Source organism: Benincasa hispida, chromosome 12, assembly GCF_027475165.1.
Source record: "Benincasa hispida cultivar pf3 chromosome 12, pf3_genome.v1.1, whole genome shotgun sequence".
Taxonomy (NCBI): Eukaryota; Viridiplantae; Streptophyta; class Magnoliopsida; order Cucurbitales; family Cucurbitaceae; genus Benincasa; species Benincasa hispida.
In genome coordinates this window covers 24235419-24257067 of record NC_143489.1, presented here as the reverse complement: position 1 = coordinate 24257067, position 21649 = coordinate 24235419, and the positions used below count along the sequence as shown (strand labels likewise).

At 30.2% G+C, this 21649-nt stretch overlaps 2 protein-coding genes across 2 annotated transcripts; one reads left to right on the top strand and one right to left on the bottom strand.

The window, feature by feature from the left end:
* Positions 1–14445: 14445 nt before the first annotated feature.
* On the top strand, positions 14446–14928 carry LOC150031882 (acidic endochitinase-like). The gene has a single exon (XM_090308316.1). It carries the CDS (start codon positions 14446–14448, stop codon positions 14926–14928), a length of 483 nt encoding a protein of 160 aa, XP_090164442.1.
* Positions 14929–20267: 5339 nt separating this feature from the next.
* On the bottom strand, positions 20268–21400 carry LOC120067430 (acidic endochitinase-like). The gene has a single exon (XM_090307953.1). It carries the CDS (start codon positions 21290–21292, stop codon positions 20414–20416), a length of 879 nt encoding a protein of 292 aa, XP_090164079.1. The 5' UTR covers positions 21293–21400; the 3' UTR covers positions 20268–20413.
* Positions 21401–21649: the final 249 nt, after the last annotated feature.

The following is a 21649-nucleotide window of genomic DNA, read 5'->3' as shown; positions in this document are numbered from 1 at the left end:
TTTAATTATTTCATTAAATTTGTTTTCCGTTTAGTTTAAAAAGGAGGTGGATAGATTCAACGTTCAAATATTTGACTTCTTAGGAAAATTTATCAAAAATAACACGTCAAAATTTTTATTTTACAAAACTAACACCTTTTTAGAAATTTTGTTCAAATAATTTTTTCGGCATATGTCGGGCGAGATTGACCACCTTATCAATTGTTTTAAGCCTTCTCGATACATCTATGATAGATACAAGGATATTCCACTTATTTTTAAATTAAAATATCATATAAGCTTCTCAAATCTTATACAAAATCTTAAATATTTTCAAATTTTCTTTAAATTCCTTATTTTTACCAAATATTATATAAAAATATTACGTAATTTTTAAAATTTTTAACCGCTTTTATAATTTTCAAATGAATTTATCAAATATCAAATATTTTTTTTTTGTAGATGTATCTCAAGTGATTGCATTTTGATTTTTAAATTTTAGAAAATATTGAATTTTGCCAAAAATGGTAAGACATGGAAAATATATAAAATCTTGATATTAATATCGAGCAGATTAACACCGGGATTCTATATATTTGAGCTTTCTTGGACAGCTTAACATCGAGATTCATATGTTTGAGTTTTCTCGTAATTTTTGGGTGATTTCTCAAGCAAATGAACACCAAGATTCCATATTTTTCTCATATCTTACTTAATTTTTTGCAAAATTTGATTTTTCTGGAATTTTAAAAATCACAAGTGAATAACTTGAAAACCATTTGGATCATTTGGGAATTCATACAATTGTGGAAACAAAAATTGGGCTAAAGATTTGGAACGTCAAGTAAATATTTGATAAATATAATTGCATTTGTATAAAATTTAAAAATTAAGATTTGGCATAAGATTTGGAATATTTCATAATATTTGAAAAAATTAATAGAATCTCGGTGTGCAATGGTTGAGAAGGCCTAAATCAATTGATAAGTTAGACAAAGTTATAACTAAATCTCGATGGTCAAGATATGGACTGAGAAAAACTATTATACCGAATTTTTAAAAAGGATATCACTTTTAAAAAGTGAAAACTAGAAAGACTAACAATTTTCTGACATTTTAATATAAACTTTAATTTCTACTTCTTTCAGATTTTCTTTTTCAATTTTTCTCCAAAAGAATTAAAGATATTCAAAGACAAACCATTTATTGAGAAGCCTGAAGAGATTGTTTTGATGATCCGAAAAATTCGATCAATCCAATCTAACTTATGTGATTTGAATTGGGTTATCAACTCATTTGGGTTGGATTGGATTCAAATAAATTAAAATTTATGGGTTAGGTTGGTTGATGGGATCACATAAAATAATCCAAACCAACCCAAATCAATCCAAATTTATTATTAATTTTAAAAAGTATTTTTTACTTACGATACCGCATATATTGATTTTAATTTGATTTAATATCCTGATTTTTTTTTATAATTTATTCTCCAACAACTCGTTAAAATAATTTTTTAGTAGTTTGATTTTCATAATACAAATTCAAATTGAGTTGCTAATCTTAATTCAATATAGGAAAGTAATTAAGTAAAATTTTCATATTAACATTTTACTTATTTTTACAATAAAAATTTAAATAAAGGACTCGAGCAACCAAACCAATTCAACCCCAATATTTTATGGTTGGGTTGGGTTGAATTCATTATTTAATAAAAGTTATTTGGGTTGAAGAAACTCACAACCCGAATAATTGGGTTGGATCTAAAAAAGTGATTCAACCCAATCCAACCCAACCCACAACATCCCTACTAGACTTGTCAGGACAAAAAATTTTAAAAACAAAATTACCCGCGTCTCTTTTCTACCCATTAATTTGAGTATATCACACAAATTATCATGATTAATGTACTTTCTACCCCTACTTCTTGGATGTTTTTTCAATGTTGGACATTTTCACTCTCTTTCGAGTCTTGAAGATATATTAATCATCATGATTAATCAATGTTGTACACAATTTTCAAAGTTGTACATTAATCATCACTTTCAATGTTTTTGGTAATGGTGTAAATCAAAGTTGCAACAACATCTTGTGTTTAACTTATTCCTGAACTACTTGGTTCAACTTTAATGGCGGTTAGTATTCTTGTTTTATCACTTGAAGATATACAATTATCCTACCACCCTTTTAAATTTCCAGTGAAACTGAAAATTAGCATTTGAGCAATTTGGTGGTCTGTATTTTGGTGTATTTTGTAAGTGGCCGCTAAGGTCATGCATTAAATTTAGAATTTGATGTTCAGTCATGCCATCTATATTCCATTCATAGATAGATGCAATTTCTTGTATATTGAGCTTGGGTTGATTGATGTCTCTCTTCGTATTGCATGTCAGGGAGAGATGATTTGGAACAATAGTTTCTTAATTTTGGATATTTAGGATTTGTTATCTTTTGAAGAGTGAGGTTCTGAAATTATTTTTCCAGGTTATTTTCAAAATTGTCTTCTAATTTATGTAAGTCATCAAGATTGTCTTTAATTTCATGTATGTCAGAATGTTTTTTACTAGGAATTTCATTTATAGTATTAATTTTTGATGTTGAGGTTGATGTATTAAATGCTTTTGAGGAATTTAGATTTGGGTTTTGTAATTGAAGATTAATTTTGTCTAAAATATTATTAGATTCTTTACTTGAAAAATTAATTAATTTTAAATCGTTATCTGATATTTCAAAAGGTTTAAACAAAGGTTTTGTCTTATCAATTAGTTGAGGTTGTGATTTTATAGGATAATATTGAGATTCAAGTTTGGATTCTATGGATATTGTATGTAAAATTTTATTAGAATAATTATTTTGTAATTGTATATTTTTAATATCTTTTAATGTTGGTACTATTGTTCCAACTTCAGGTACATCTATCATCTTGAAAGGTGAAACTATTACTTCTTGATCATTATTATTTTGAAATTTAATTTCTTCTAAGGGAGGATATGTAGAAGTTATGCATCATTTAGGATTTGTAGTTTTTGATGTGGAGGAAGAGGTATTAGTATTAATAGTTTGATATGAAAGAGATGTAATATTTTGATAATGTCCTATATTTTATCCAATGGAAGAAATATATATTTATTTTAAGTTTTTTCATTGTTTCGTAATATTTATCATGAATATCACTTTATTCAATTTTGGTAAAGGATTCAAAAAATTTATCCCTTATTTATTTTTGTCAGACTAAAACTCTTTATCTAATTCTATTTTGTTAATTATAAAGGGTTAGAGCTAACATTTAACTGATTAATATTTTGTATATCAGAATGAGTTGGGGATAAGGTTGGTTCCTTATCTCTTGTATAAAAAGGCTGTGGTATTATATTATCAAACTGTACTCTTTGAAGATTTATAGAAGTATTTGGTTGAGGAGGTTCATACGTATTATAAAATCTAGGAAGTTCCAATCTTGAAGATTGAAACTGTATTTCTACACTTCCATCTTCATTTTCAATAATACAGGTTAATTTTGGATCTTCAATTGAAGGTTTAAAAGTGTCTTCTAAATTTCATATAGGATTATGAGTAATTTGATTTCAAGATAACATTTTTGGAGTAAAAGTATTTGAGTATTCCGTATTGGCTTCCATTAGAAGGGTTTGATCTTTGGGAGAAGTCTTAAGAGCTTTGGAGGATAAATTTGTATGCATTAGTTTATAATGTATTCGAAACATTCCTACAATGATTCAGTTTGTGGTTCCCAATCCATTTTTGAATTTTAATATCAAGCATCAAAGATCGAATTATATTTGGATCACTTAATGAAACTAAAAAGTTTGGATAACAATTAAAGTAAATTGGTCCTCGTTCTAAATTTGATTCGACTATGGAAAGTATTGAGTTTAAAAAGTTTCTATATCTTTTATCACTAAGTAATAGAATTATTGGAGTATCTAATCTTATCCTATAAAGAGGTTTTATGGCAATTTGAACTAATCCTATATGAAGAAATTTATATTTTTCTTGGTGTTGAAGAGTTTCTGAGAGTTTATTGATTGATACTAATTGTTATGTAGTTTTGATTCTATAATCTTGAAGAAAATCAAAATTTCCTATTTGATAGATTGTTTTAATATCTACTTTTGGTATATTCCAATTATGGAGGGTTTTTTTTTCTTTTCTATTTTTGCTATTTGAAGCTCTTGACTATTGACTATAGAGGGTTGAGAATCATTTGAGTAGTTTTCAATTAAATTTGAGTTTTTTTTTGTAATATGGGCTTTAGAGATCATTTTTCCAAGGATATTTGTAATACATAGTAGAATGAGAGAAAAAATCTAAAAATATTTTACATCTTTAAAATATTTGCAAATATGGATGAGTTGACTAGTCAATCTTTGATTTTTTTTTCATTTTTTTCTCTCTCAGTTTTTGGTTCTTCCTTATTTTTTTTATTTTATTTTTTCCTTTATCCGATTTTTGCTTCTTTCCTTTATTTTTTATTTTCTTTCATTTCCTTCTTTTTTCCTTTCTCTTTTTCTTTTTTCTTTTTTAAATTTTATTTTCTTTCTTCGATTTTTGCTTATTTTTTTTTATTTTTTTAATTTCTTTCTTCGGTCGTTGCTTATTCATTTTTTTTATTTTCTTTCTCCGATTTTTGCTTCTTCCCTTATCTTTTTTTATTATTTTATTTTATTTTCTTTCTCCGATTTCTTGTTTCTTTCCTTTCTTTTTCTTTTTTTAGTTTTTCTTTCATTTGTCCAGTTTTTGCTTCCCCTTTATTTGAATTTTTTCTTCTCCCCTTTTTTTTCCACAAGAATTATGAGGTTGAGTTCCGTACCCAGGACTTGAAAGTACTCAATTCATAATGGACTTAACACCAACAAGCCAATCATCAAGTTTGATTATTATAACAAATAATAAATATAAATAGCAAATGAAAGTCTATCAGTGATAGCCACTAATATTTTCTATCATTGATAGCTTAATCTTTAATTATATTTTCATAGTTAATAGCCACTTATAGAAATCTATCATTGATAGCAACTTAGTGAATTTAATTAATAAAATTGAATCTCGAACTAAAATGTAAGTGGAATGCCTAGAAGTTATCACTAATAGCATGTTTATCAGTGATAAAAGCTATCATTGAAAAGAAAACGGACTTATAAATGTTTGGAAATGATAGGAAAGGGGTAAGAAGGTGTTCAGTGGCTATGATTGATAGAAGCTACTACTGATAGTATGTTACCAGTGATAGAAGCTAATACTAATAGCATGTTATTGATGATAGAAGTTACCCGATAGCACGTTATCGATGATAAAAGCTACCACTGATAGCACGTTATCGGTGATAGAGAACTATCACTAATAGCATAATATCAATGAGATCATTGATAGCATCTTATCAGTGATGTTATCAGTGAAAGAAGCTATCACTAATAACCATAATATGAGTGATGTTAGTGATATCAGTGATAAAACTTAGGTGATATAACCAGTTATAGAAGTCTATCATTGATAGCCTTAAGTGTTAATATTTCAAGGTTGATTCTAATTAACGAAAGTCTATTAGTGATAACGACTGATAGCTGCTATCAGTGATAGCCATGATAAAAGATTATAAGTGATAACTACTATGGTAATCAAAGTTGTTGGTATTCTTTCAAAGTTGATCACTATTTATAAATCTATCATTGATAGCCACTAATAGCCTTAAGTAGTAATATTTCAACGTTGATTCCAATTGATAAAAGTGAATCAATGATAGCTACTGATAATTGGTAGCAAATTAAAAGCAAATATTTCAAGATTGTATTAATTTTTCCCAAATTGAATGTTATCGCTGATAGCAACTATCATCAATAGCAATTGATACAAGGTATCAGCGATAGCAGATAGCTTCTATCATTGGTCATCACTGATAGCTACTATCAGTGATAGCTTTTACTTTGAGAAAACCGGGAAGAAAGGAACAAAATGGTGGCTAGGCATAAGTTTTTTAGTCTTTTACCATTTTTTTTTTCTCTATATATGCAATTATTTTATTATTTTGGACTTGAATTCTATTTATGCAACTAGCCCTTTTTTCCAATTAGCTTAGACATTAAAAATTTTGAGATTAAAATTCTAATTATCTATTGTGACAAATAATCAGGATATTGAAATTCTACAACACTGGAACACTGAGCTTACCAACGATCTTACGATTCTATTGTCGGGAACACAAGGCTTTCCAAAGAGTTATCCAATAGAATTAACCAGCAAACTTGATTATTACCATAAGAGATACTTAGAATATTATTAAGACAAAGACTTAATGACAATTTAATGCTAATGTAAATGAACTAACACACTCTACAAGTAAATAACTAGGTTCTAATACCATTAAGGGTGATGTGCATGGTGGTGCATGTAGCATGAAGATATTTTGAATTGGACACGTGATGTGCATGTAGCATGAAGTAGATGGAGTTGGTGGATGCATGCATAGTTTGACACGTGGAAAAGAGAGAAATGAAATGATGATTGTATGGAATGGAAAATTATGAAGAAATGAAATGAGAGATATTATGATTATATGGAATGTAAATTTATGAAAAATGATGAATATATTGATATTGATGAGACAATAGTTTAATATAATAGATGTGTTTGAAATGATGATGAAAATTTTAGCAAATCGAAATATAATAAAAGAAGACTAAAGTAGTTGTTGAAATTATAAAATTTGGTAAAGAAAACTTGATGTAAATAAAGTAGTTATTGGAAATATTAAAATGCTAGAAACTTGAATTTTGTTGGAGAAATGAAGAACTTTTTATTTATTTCATAGAGTACAAGTTCTCTTTTTTTCTCTAAAGGCAAAGACTCAAAAGATTCGGAAGAAAAACTTATTTCCCTAGATTCATACTAAGCCTCCTTTATATAGAGATAGGAAACTTACCATGCATTACATTAGCTAGACACGTTAGGACACATTTATACATAAGATGACACTTAAAGTCTAAAAGCCAAACATTCGTACAATACATTGAAACTTAAATTTGACATGTGTACAACATTTTGTCTTCATTTGGATTTTGTCGTCTACTGATTTGGATTAGTGGATTGAGTTGGCGTTTGGATGTGATGCATAAAATTTGCAAATTCGTTGTCATCCTCTTCTTCTTGAATGTGGGATGTATTTTCTTCTTGGTTGATAGTGGATTGAGGCGAAATTTTTTTAATGATAATATTGAGCTCTTCCTCATTTGATACTTGTGTTATTGCAGCCATCAGTCTTCGTTTTTAGTCAAGAATTATAGATTTTTTTGTAGGTTTGGATTCATGTTATTGGGATAGATGAAAACCATCTTTCCACCAAATTTTTTGAAGCAAAAGTTGTGTTGAATTTGTCCCACCACTTTAGTCTATATGATCGAGAAAGGCGGGAGATGCCATTTGATTCTGTAACTGAGTAATTCCAGCAAAAGATCCATGTTAGATGAAAATAATTTGAAAAACGTAGAGTTAAGTCAAAAGAATTTGAGAAAATATCATGTGAAAAGTATTTAAAACTTTTAAGAATTGGGTATGGTAGGATAGCCTCGTTAAGGCCAAAAAAATCCCACTAATCATTAAACCATAATGGAAAATTTTGAATACATGTTTTGTCAAACATTATAAACTAAGAATGATTAAAATTGTTTAACCAAAACATATTATACCAAGCATTTTGATAATCGATGTATAAACAAGTTTGTGGAGAAAATTGATGAGAAAATCTTTTTTCGGTATAAATACTTTGATTCCATTTGGTTGGAGTTAGAACACAAAGAATTTTAACTTTTGAAAAGACAATTCTTTTGAGGTTGTCTTTATTATTATTATGAGTGATTTCAATTGAGTCGGTATCAACGAGAATAAATGAGTTTTTTGTGGATGATTTGGAATAAAATGAAAATTTGACGAAAATGTTTTTTGAATTGTTTCAAGCATATTTTGAATTGTTTCAAGCATAGAGCTACCTATGAATTCTGGCTCAAGAGTTGTAATATATGAAGTCTGAGTTTTATTATGGTAAGAAGTAGATGAAGATGATCGATAATTAAAAGTTTTGTTTGGGGGTATAACTTCTGAATTTTGAGAGTTTGAGTTTATAATGACTTGGACGTAAGTAGTTGGAGGAGTGGATGACTCCTCAATTTTGATAGGGGAAGAGTTGATTGTCAAGGCAGAAAACCTTGAAGGGATGGAAGATCCCAAAATTTGAAATTTATTTGATAACAGTATTGCTTGAGGATTTTTCCCTTTTCGATCCTCCATTATTGGTGATGATTCTCCTTTGAGAAATTGAAACGCTTGAGAGTACGAGACTTTAGTTTTTGGAAGTGTTGATCGTCGTTGTTGGTCTTGATCACGATCATGCTTTTCTTCTTTCTTACAAGTAGAATTCATTCTTTCTTTTCTTTCTATCTTTCACTCTCTCCTTTAGTCTTGCCTTGAAGAAATTCTCTAGTGTGGTAATCAGGAAGGGAGTTTATACTTCCTTTTATAGCTTGAATTTTGAAGTCAAAACAAGAAAGTATTGCTTTTCATCTAGAAAAAAATTTGTTGAGAAACCAGATTTTTAACATCCTTTTGTAAAACATCTATATTTGCTTTGCAATTAACACGTATTAAATTTTTTTTATAGCGCAGTCTGGTTAGTGCATCTGTTTTGGGTACAGAGGGCCATGGGTTCGAATCCTATCACCTTGATGTGGTATTCTTAGGAGTCGCTAAAGAAATGAAGATCAAGAAGTTCAAAGTGGTTGGTGACTCAAATTTGGCGGTTTGACAGACAGATGGAACATTCGTACTAGTACATAAAACGATTGATAAAATCTCTTTTTTGATGGTTGAATAAAATTTTCGAGATCCTAGCCAGATACCCGAATGATATCTAACTAGTTGTTCGTTACCATTGATGGACTGTTTGAGAACGCCTCCATATCCTATATCTGATGCATTTGTTTCTACAATGAGTGATGCATTTGGATTGATGATGGATAAACATGGAAGACTCTTGACTAGACCTTTGATGGTTTTAATGATCCATGTATGTTGAGGAGTCCATGGAGAGGTTTTTCCTGAGTCTTTGATATAGAGGTTCACATGTTTGTGTTAAATTTAGAATAAAATCTAATACATAATTTAAGCAACCTAAGAATTTTTGCAATTGATTTTTATTGGTGATTTCATCTGAAAATTTATTAGCAAATTCTATTGATCTTTGAATTGGTTTTATTTTTTCTTGAAAGATATCGTATCCTAAGAACCTTATTTTTTTTTGTTGAAATAATTTTATTTTAGGTAGAGAAACAACTAAACCATTTTGTTTAATTATTTTGTAAGATATTTTTAAATGTTTAAAATGTTGTTCTATGGATTGTGAAAAGATTAAAACATCATTAATATAGACAATTGTGAATTCTTGATATGGGTTAAAAATGTCATTCATAATATTTTGAAATTCAAAAGGGAAATTTTTTAGTCCAAATGGCATTACATTCCATTCGTATTGTGCAAATGGAACATTGAATGTTGTTTTATACTTATCTTTCTCAGCAATTTGAATTTGCAAGGATCCAGATTTCATATCAAATTTTGAGAAAATTGCATTTTGTATTCGGTTAATTAGATTTTTTTGTTTGGTATGGGATAATGTATCCATTCTAGAACAGAATTAAAAGGTTTGTAATTGATTACAAGACGAGGCACTTCTCGATAAATTTTTGCTTGATTATTTACGTGCACAACTCCAAGGTGATTTGCTAGGTCGTATATGTCCTTTCTCTAGAAGTTCTTAAATTTTTTTATGGAAATGTTTTAATAATTCAACATTCATCTATATAGGTCTTGCTTTTGTAGGAATTTTTTATTCATGATTTTTTTTTTTTTATTATTTTTTTTTTATGGTAGGCTAACAATGTATTGCTTTCTTTTCCAAAAGGAATTAGGAATAGAAGCACATATATCTTTTTCAATTAATTCTTTAAAGCGATTGATTTTGAATATAAGGGTCATCTAATTGTTTTTCGATTTTTTTATAACTAATTTTTTCTTTTAGAAATTGTATTTGTTGTGTCTTTTTTTTTAATGAAATTAATAGTTTTAAATATTGAAGAATTTTGAATAGAATATGTTAATTTAGTATATTAGATTTACAAATTTGAAAGTAATGTTTGGATATAAAATTTTTGAATTTATTCTTTTCTCATTTACTGAAAAAGGATAAAGTTGGGATAAGAATGAAGTTTCTAATATTATTTCTTCATCTAAGTCTTTAACTAATATGAAGCCATTTTTGAAACAATATCCTTAATTGCAAGCATGTGCATTTGAAATTTTGTAACTAATTTTTAATCGTCGAACATTGACACCATGTAATTTTTATGAGGTTTTTTCAAAGTATTTGGTAGGTATTAAGCCTTTTCGTATGCAGTTTTGATCCGCTCCTGAGTCAATTAAAACCTTATAAGTTAAATGGTATTCCTTATTTATGACAAGATTAATAATAAAGTACTATTTTTGTATTTGAACTTTATTAATAAGATTGATAAACGATTCATGTGAAATTTTATCGGGTTTGTTATCAGTTTCAGGATTTTCTCATAACTATATTGAGCACAAATAGACCCAATTTTTGTTTTTTTTTTTTATAAAATTCATTTTTTTTTATTTTTGCCTTCAATTTAAGGTATGTGCATAAAGTTGAACCTTCATTGTTTATAAAGTTAATCAGTTCACCATAGGTTAGATTATCAAAAGAAATTGTACCTTAATAAGTTTGTCTTATTGTTTGGCGTACCTTTTCAACAAATAATTTTAGCAATCCTGAGAGGAATATTGATTATTGCAATCTGTTCGGATAAAAAAAATCTTTATACCATCTGAAATCTTGAAGTTTTGGATAGGTAAGGTTGGAAAGAATTTCAGAACTTCGTTCTTGGAATTGAACGGGTTCTCCTATAAAGTTTTTGGTAATGGTGTAAATCAAAGTTGCAACAGCATCTTATGTTTGACTTATTTTTGAACCACTTTGTTCAACTTTAATGGCAGTTAGTATTCTTGTTTTGTCACTTGAAGATACATAAAATCATCAAAACTTATTATTCTTTTAAAAAAACATATTTATTAAACATAATTTTTGTTCCAATTATTAAATAAATTGAAAATTTGTTTCTAAAAGATAGTAACTAAACAGGTACGATTTTTGTTTTTCAAAAATTGTAAACTAAAATCAGATTTTCAAAACTCAAAATATCAAAAACCCAAAACCAAATCGTTAACAAATGAGACTAAATGATTATCAAATGGGACCTTAATTTTTGTTTCCTATTTTTTTATTTTTAGTTTTTAAAAAGCCAAAACCATTCTTATTTGGTTACTGTTTTTGGTGTTATATATATAAACATATTTGATAATTGTTTTTCGACACATGTTTTTTAAAAAGTGGAAAACAAAAACATGTTGGATAATTGTATTTTTGTTTTTTGTTTTTGAAAAATCAAAATAAATTTTGATGACTTTTTTAGTCATATATATATATATATATATATATATAAAATCAAACTATTGTTACAATATTATTTCCATTTAATATACAATATCATAAAATTATTTTTTTATTTTTTATTTTTTTAAAAAAAATCATATGGGTAAAATAATTTCAGATTTTAAAATGTCCTGATAATCACATATCAAAAGAAATAAAATAACAAAAATAAACAGAGCCACAAAAAAATGAGAAAATAATTTCATTTTTCTAACAACTATAAAAGAATTAAGGAGACAACGAAAACGTTGGTGTGATTAGTTTAACTTTTCATGTATTTAATTTTGAGAATAAGTCATTTGTAAAAAAAAATTAAAGTATTTGGCAACCATTTAAAATAGCTTTTGAAACACTTCCAAAGTGTATTTTAAATAGTTTAGATAAAAAGAATTTAAATAAAATTGACTTTGTTGACAAACATTTTTTCTCTAATAAATTCAAATTGACCTTTAAATCCAAATAACTTTTGAAACATTTCCAAAGTATATTTTAAATAGTTTAGATAAAAAAAATGTTTAAACAAAATGATTTTTTTGACAAACATTTTTTCTCTAATAAATAAAAAATGACCTTTAATATGAATCCAACGAATATACTTTGTTTTTTATGTTCTATAAACTTGATTTTATGCCTAATAGATCGATATAAAATTTTAATTTTGTGTATCTAGTTAATATGTATTTGATCAATTTGATATTATTAATTTAAAATTCATGGAACTAGTTATTAGACATAAAATTGAGAGCTTAGGATATCATTAGACATATTTCAAATTATATCTAATAGATCAACCATTTTTAATTTTTTTAATATGTGAGTCTATTAGGCAAAAAAAAATTTGAAGTTTAAGGACCTATTTGATATTTTTAAACTGCATGGCTATTAGACACAGAATTGAAAGTTTAAGAACCTATTATACATTTTTGCTTGAATTTTCATGAGCCAAATAAAGAACTAAATTTGTAGTTTAACTTTAGTTTTTTTAAAAAAAAAAAAAAAAAAAATTTTGTCAATATTGTACCACATGTATTTTTATAAATCATTGAAAGAATATGAGAATACCTATTCTCAACGAATTTTTTAAATGAAAATGTAATAGAACGTGAAAATTGCAATACTTTATCAAGTTGAAGGATAATTTCATGAAATTAAAAGTTTGGGTGTAATATTATACAGAAGATGAAAATAACTTCATTTAGTTACAGAATTAGTTACAAATCAAGCTACATTTAAATAATTTGTATAATTAATTTGTACAGAGTGAGAGAGAGCATATTGTAATTGAGTGACCACTTATCTTGAAGCAATCTTGAATAAAAACTCCCATCAGCTTCTCTGTGGATGTAGGCCTCCCTTTGCCGAACCTCGTAAACGATCGTGTTCTTCTTCTCATCGTCTTCCTCTATCATATACTTCTGACCCACCGATCATGTAGCTTTAGCAAACAATCTTCTAGCTTTTAGCCAACGATCGTTTACTTCTGCAAGTCTCGTCTGTAGACGACCTCGTCTAGACGATCTTCAGTAAAGCCTTCATCATCTAGACGACTTGTGTCTTATCGTCTAGACAACCCCAGCTTTACCTCCCATCGTCTAGACGACCGAAGACTCATCGCCTCTACGATTTCCAGCAACTTCCCAATGATTCTCTCTTTTCTTTTTCTCTCGTTCTTTCTCTGCAAGAAAGAAAAGAAAAGTTTAGTCATTCGAAGGGCATTTCCAACAGAAGATTGAAGTTCTAATCTTAGCCATCAAAGTGTAAGGTCAAGATCGTTCATCACACGGATTGTGCTTTCAGCACGCTGTTTTGTGTATGTGTGAAGTAACAAGGTGGTATCTGGTTTTCATTTAAGGGTCATCGATTACTCAAGGCCCAAAGACTTAGTAAATCCGTTTTCTTTCAGCTCGTTTTCCGCAACTCAAGCCCAACATGTAATTTGATCTTTTTTATGACTCGTTTTAAATTAATTTCCGAATTTCATAGAGAAAACAATGGTCAAATCTCATATCTTGAAATAAAATTATTATTCAAATAAAATTTATCTGGAAAAATAACATTTTAAAAATAGTGTCTTATTTTACCTCTCATTATTCTAATATTTGAAACAATAATCCCATAAAATAAGTGGAACAATTTCCATCAATTAGACCATATTATAACTGAGAAAAAAAATTACTCACCTCAAGAAAGTGAGAAATTATTACATTTTACTCATTTTTTCTTGGAATCAAATCTAGGAGTCCCAAATATGTGATCCCCACTTCAAGAATTCTAAGAAATCGGATTTCCAAATTTTTTAGATTCCATCTTATGAATTTTTTAGAAAAAGCTTGGTCTTAGAAAAACAAGTAGAAAAAAATGATTAAGAAACCTTTTGAAATAATATATTGATTTTTTAAATATTCAAAAACACAAAAAATGTAATTTAAATGACATCGAAAGAGTTTTTTTTTTTTAAAAAAAAAAAAGAAAACTTAAAGAAGTATTAATTAAAAATCGAAATTAATTAAATTTAAAAGTGGGTTAGCCACTTTTAAATGTAGTTCGCACGAACAATTTAGAGAGTTAAAACTAATAATATAATATAAGTAAATGACATAGCTTCTAGATGTTGGTTGGACTTTGACTACACATAATATACCGTATCCCATGGAAATTCTAATCAACGAATTATTATTATTATTATTATTATTATTATTTCTCTTCAACTAGAACACGCCAATTCATTAATAATTTGCAATATTTTTTCCAAATCCAAATGACACGGCCAAAATTGTATTATCTACTTTTCTTTCCTTGACCAAAGACTATGTGATCTCCTTTTCCCTTCCTATAAATTCACTTCATCTTCTCCATTGTTGAAGCACACAACAAAAGCAAAACTTAAAAGCTGACTAGAAATGGCAGCCCACGAAATAACTACAATCCTTTCCATCATCTTCCTCCTTTCCTCCATATTTCGATCTTCCGATGCTGTCGGAACTGCCATCTACTGGGGCCAAAATGGCAACGAAGGCTCTCTTGCCTCTACTTGTGCCACTACAAATTACGAGTTTGTCAGCATAGCATTTCTCTCATCCTTTGGCAGCGGTCAAACTCCAGTCCTCAACCTTTCCGGTCATTGCAACCCCGACAACAATGGTTGCGCCTTTTTGAGCGACGAAATAAATTCCTGCAAAAGTCAAGGCATCAAAGTCCTCTCTATCGGCGGCGGTGCGGGGAGCTATTCACTCTCCTCGGCCGATGACGCGAGAGAAGTCAAGAACTTCCTTTGGAACAACTTTCTCGGCGGGCAGTCGAGTTCAAGGTCACTCACCCCTACAACATTCCCGATGCTCATAAACATAAACAAAACACACAAAAACCTACAAGTTCAACTCTAAAATGATTATAACGGAACTCTACCCACCCCCACAACATTCAAACTTCATAAACATCAACGAACACACAAAAAACTCAAACTTTCCCCCTAAAATAATCTAAACCAAACTCGACCCACCCCCCACAACATATTCAAACTTCATAAACATCCATAAACACACAAAAACACGAAGTTCAAGAGCAAAATGAGTAAAACGGGTATAACCAAACTTTACCCACCCCTACGACATTTTTTACTCTCATAAACATCCAAAAACACACAAAAACCTACAAGTTTAACTCCAAAACGATTATAACCGAACTCTTCCTATCCCCACAACATTCAAACTTCATAAACATCAACGAACACAGAAAAAACTCATACTTTCCCCCCAAAACAATCTAAACCAAACTCGACCCACCCCCTACAACATATTCAAACTTCATAAACATCCATAAACACACAAAAATCCAAGTTCAACGGCAAAACGAGCAAAACGAGTATAACCAAACTTTACCCACCCCCCACGACATTCCCGTCGCTCATAAACATCCAAAAACATACAAGAATCTACAAGTTCAACTCCAAAATGATTATAACCGAACTCTACCCACCCCGACAACATTCGAACTTCATAAACATCAACGAACACACAAAAAACTCAAACTTTCCCCCCAAAATAATCTAAATCAAACTCAACCCACCCCCCACAACATGTTCAAATTTCATAAACATCCATTAACACACAAAAATTCCAAGTTCAACGGCAAAACGAGCAAAACGAGTATAACCAACGGCAATACAAAGCATTTATTGTTTTAATTTGGACTTTTTGAACCTTTCACGAACACTAAGAGCTACTTTCTCTCTCTCGCTTTTTTACATTATTATTTTTTAAATAAAAAAGAATTGGCCTATTTTCATGCTTCAGATTTCAATTTAAGTTACATCATTTTCACCTCCCTCTCTCTCTTAAATTTGTGGCCTCAAATCTCTCTCTCTCTCTTGTTTTAGGTTTTGATTAATATTTCTTTGAAGCCTAAACTACAAATAAACTATAAGACTTTTCGTAACCACATTCATTATTTCACAAACTCTTTTTTTCCTAATTACAATTTCAATCCTTACTCAAGTATTTTCAAAATTATAAAATTTTTATTCTTTTAAATGTCAAAATTTGATAGATTTTGAAAAATATCATTATAAGTAAATAACAAAGAAAAAATTCATATGAGTAAGAAGTTATTATAAATTCTATTATAGGTAATTTTGGACCTATAAGAAAGACTAGGAAGGAAGTCAAAGTTTTACACAAAGTTATAGGTAATATTGAAATCAAACAAAACCGAAGTAAGAAATAGTATAATGGCGATCAAAATTACAAGAAATCATAGAAATTAGAGAGAAGAGAACTCACGAAAATGTAGGAACAGATGGCGGCGAACAAACGACAGCGAATAAACTAGCGAAGGACGACGACGAATAGTAACGAACGGACCACCTCTCTCTCTTGGACAAACCAATGAAGGACAAACAGTATAACGGCGGCGACCACCTCGATCTCTCGGACGACACCAATGGACCACCTTTCTCTCTCAGTGGCGAACAGATGACGACGACCACCTCTCTTTCTCGCCTAGGGTTTCAGTATTAGGGAAGAAGAAGGCAGACGATCTGCCTTTTGCACGATTTGGTTTTTATACCAGATCTCCCGACGACCCTCGATAGCCGTTGGGAGATCCGTCGGGAGTTACTATAACTCCCAGCGAGTAATGTCCCACCATCGGGAGATAGTTTCAATCTACTGACGAGTAGTATGTTGGACGGTACCAATGTGCAGTGGAAGAAACCAGGATCCATAAGCACTCTAATTCATTAATTTTGGCAGAAAAGAAAACATGCTTTAACAGAAATAAATGGGTTTCATGATATATCTTTGAAGAACTTCATCTAAGCTTTGATTCAATTGCAAATCTCCACAAAATCTTGTTGTAGACCACCCCAAGATCTTCCCTACTATCCTCTTGGAGCTCAAAATTGAGTAGTGGGATTGAAAATAAGCTGGAATTAAGGGAATTTGGAGAAGTTCACAGCAACAACCAAGTAGAAGAACACCCTTCTTCTCTCAATTTTTTCTCAAAATTTTATTCGGTTGCAATCCCTTCAAAACACTCCAAATTCTTCAATAGATTGCAGACATTCATACAACGAAGTTTGCTGCATGAGATGCAACTCATGCTTGGAGTTAATGAAGAGTTAAAGTGGGTTGTTGGTGAGCTAGTTCATGAAGAAAATGGAAAAAACGATTTTCCAACTTTTGTGTTTCTTGTATTTTTTTTTCAATTTTATCTAAATTGATTTCATAAATCAATTTTATTTAATAAAACTGAATATATTATTAACTTTACAAAATTAATTTCATAAATTAATTTTCTTTAACAAAATTAATTAATAATTATTTAAACAGTTTAAATAATTCTAATTAATTTAATATCAAATATTAAATTAATTTTTAACATAATTCCATCTTCAAATATTTAAATCATATTTAAATATAATTTCTCCAAATTCATTTAATTCTAATTTGAACACTTCAAATTAACTTATCACACTATTTTAGAGCTTATCCATATAAAGCTAGTAGGAGGACCTCGCGGACCTACAGATCATGGGCTCCAACGATCCAAGATTAATCGACTAAACTCATTAGCCAATCTAACCCCGTTAACTAATGGGTGATTCCATTAAAGCCCATAGCTGAATTTCCCTCATTGTAGATCTATTATGTCCACTCGATATAACCATGATTAGTAAGTTAACCCTTCACAGGTTGCTCGTAATAACGGTTGGGTCAAATCTCTGTTTTATCCCCGAAATTACCTCTTGTTCCTTAAGTTCCACTGATCCCCTAATGAACAATTGATTTGTGATCCAATCAACAAATCGAATCACTCTCAGGCCAATGAGAGGGTAAGGCCTCTTGTTCAAGACTCAGAATCAGCACTTGAAGGGAACAACCTCTCTATTAACCTTAATCGGGTAAGAGTGAATTCTCTCTTGCACCCTATGTTTCCAGTTATTTATCCGGTCTTATCCCCAAAATGGTAAGCTTATTGAGTAGAGACAATTGGTCTACTCTCACCGTTTTCAGATCAAAGGATAATCCCGAACAAATAGGAATTCATAGTTAGCTCAGGATTAAGGTTAAGTTGCCTAGGTCATCGCTTTGAAATAGTCAGTCTTAAACAGTAAACAACGTTATAAAGTAAGAGTGACTGGTTTCATGGTCCGATCTTGCACAAAACTCATTTGCACAGGACACCCCCACTCCTCATGTCCCAACATGAACGAATTAAGATCACTTTGTTTGTAGCACTTTACAACTCTTTGTAACAACTATAGAGTAGGCCACATCCAATAGTGTTACCAAAATAAGGTACCCAAATTTATTCATATACTATAGATCATTTTGACTATTTACACAAATCTGATCCACTTTTATGTCTCTACATAAAGTTCAAGTACTCATATAATTGTTAAGAGACTTAGGTTCATTGGATTTCTAAAAAAAAACAATATATTCAATAACAACTTTATTGAATTCTCAGAATAAGTTATAATGTTTATAAATCATGAGTTTTAGGACAGAAAACCCAACATAGTATACATCGTTGGAAGTTCTTTCTAACTCCTGACGTGTCCCTTACGTCGTTGGGAGAGACCCTATCCCTTGACGGCCGATTTACGTGTTGGGAGAGCCTCTTTTTCTTGTAGTGTGGTACTTAAGAGTTTAAATTGAAGAAGAAAATGATGGTAATGGCGAGCAACAACAAAATGTTGACACGAGGAGGGGTTAAAGAGTAAATGTCAGAGTATCTAGTATTAAGATGTTTTAATTTAGATTATGTTAAGTGTTATTTAAATGTAATATAGTTAGGTTTATTGTTATTATGTAAAACATCTAATGGATCTTCTTAGTGTAGTATTTAATGGTCTCGCCTTATTGTAATAGTTTGAGAAACTTTAATGTAGTGCTCCAAGTTTCTCCATCTTTCTTATTCTCTCTAAAATCTTTACGGTAAATATAGGGAGAAAAAAGAGGGCAATTTTTTTTATTAAAAAAATATTATTTATAACTATTTTTATTTTTATAATGACAACACTCTAATTATTTAATGATTTATTAACTTAGGGACAAAATTGAACATTTTATAAACTTTTTTGGGGCTTTATTATACGAATTTTAAATATATGGAGTATATCGACTAATTACCCAAACTTTTTCATAGTCAAAAAAAAAAAAATAGTATTTTACCCTAAATAATATCGGTGATAGTCGATTCGATTTTGGGGTCAACCAATAACCAAACTAAACCAATAGTTTTACAAAGAAGAAATCCCAATCATTGTCCAATCAAGAACAAAACTAATTGATTCGTTTTTATTTGGTTCAATTTATTATTGATTTGATTTTCGATTTTTGATATTTTTTCCAAATTTTTTTTTTTTATTTTCAAATTTGTTTTGAGTTCTTTTTGTTGATTTTAAATTAAAATTAAGCCTATTATGTATGTATATGTATGTATGTATGATTTTGATTTTTTCTTAGCACTTTTTAAAATAAATTAAAAACATACAAACACCATAAACACCCCCCCCCCCCCCCCCCAACAAAAAAATATGTATGCACCATAATATTTAAAATACTAAAAAAAAACTTATTGTTAGAGTTTATTTTTTAGGGTATATGTATATCCTTGGTTCGGTTTAGTTTTGATTGGTTTTTCAAATTAAAAACGGATCCGAACCAATATTTTTTAGTTCTCTTAATACGAATCAATATGTTCAATGTTATACTAAAAAATCGAACCAACCCATTGGATCGATTTAGATTGAATTTGATATTTCAGTTTTTCGATTTTTTGTTGCACTTCTATTAAATAGTATGAATCACACTATCAACTGATCCCAATAGTAGACATACAAAGGACAAACCACAACATTAAAAGCTAGTGGGTTGAGTTTGTTGCCTAGATAATGAAAATTGACAACATCGAGAGGCTTAGTAAGACAATCAACAAGTTGGAGTATAGATCAAATATATATAATAAATGTCAAGTTAGCGGTGTTAAAAGTCTACATGGTCTATCACCTAATAAATGTTTATCGTTGTCTATTAGTGATAGACCTTGATATTTTGCTATACTTAAAAATATTTTCTAACAAGTTTTACTATTTAAAAAAATTATCCTAATTTTTAAAACGCAAAGATAAAAATGAATTTTTTTTTCTGTGTCTAAATTTCATAGCTAAAATCTAAGGATATTTTGAATAATGAAAATTTCACATATCCATGAAAAATTATACTCTAATAAAAAGTAATTTTATTGCATCATAATCATATAAATGGATAAATGGACCAACATACCCCATTTCCCATTTCTTATTTTACTTATTCATGGCTTTATAATAAATTACTAAATAAGTAGTTTATTCAAAGGAGGAGCTCAAATACTTCCTTTAATGGCGTTGCTGTAGCCATTATCAAATGCCTTACTCCACAGCATAATTCCTCCATACTTGGGAGAACTTTTAATCCTTGGAAGAACCTGAGAAATTAGCACGTTGGCCGGAATAAAGCCGCCGCTAGGCGCGGCTGCAGGTGCCGCCGGTAGCCCCATGTACAGCTTCCCAACCGGAAACCCCGTCCACCGGTTCCAAGAATTCAGGAGATTGTTGGCGTTTCCATTTGCATACATACATGGAGGGTTGTTGTAGAATTGAACCCAAATGAAATCAAACAAACCAGTTTTAATAGCGGCGTCTAAGTGCGCGTCGGGGATCGGACACTGTGGTGCGGCGGTGAGAATGACTCGGCCTTTGTTCTTCAGTTGTCGAGCCAGTACGTCCCAGAATTGGCCAGAGCCAGCTTCGATATCGAAATCGACACCATCCAAAACCGCATTACCGAGGGGTCGTGAGCTCGATTGACCGCCGAGGTAGTTGTTCCAGATGAAATTAGCGACTTGTCTTGCATCATCAGCGGAGGAGAGTGAATAACTCCCTGCGCCGCCACCGATGGAGAGGAGGACTTTGATTCCTCGACTTTGGCAAGATTTGATTTGGTTGCTCAAGAAGGCGCAACCATTGTTATTAGGGTTGCAATGACCAGCAAGGTTGAGTATTGGAGTTCGGCCGCTACCAAAGGAGGAGAGAAATGCTATGTTGACGATCTTGTAGTTTCCAGTAGCGCAAGTGGAGGCAAGAGAGCCTTCATTGCCGTTCTGGCCCCAGTAGATGGTGATTCCGGCAGCGTCGCAGGATCGGAATATGGAGGCGAGGAGGAAGATGATGGATAGGGTTGTGGTAATTTTGTGGGCAGCCATTGTTTCAAATGAGCTTCTCTTTTTCTTTATTTCTTCTTCTTTGTGATACTCAGTCTGAAGTCAATTTATAGGAAGGGAAAGAAAAGAACACCACAGGGATTGACCAAGTCAATGGAAAGAAAATAATAATTGTAGATAATATAATCTTTGACAGAAACGTCTTGTCATTTGAGATCTACCAAATATTACAAAATTTTCAAGGAATGGACTATTTTTCAAAAGAAATATATATATTATATATATTCAATGAAGTCATATGATCGTTTCTTCAACACGGTTGAATATAGATACAAAAATCTAATTTTTTTTAATTATTGTTGAATACATATAAATTTATATATGTTTCGGTTTCTCTCT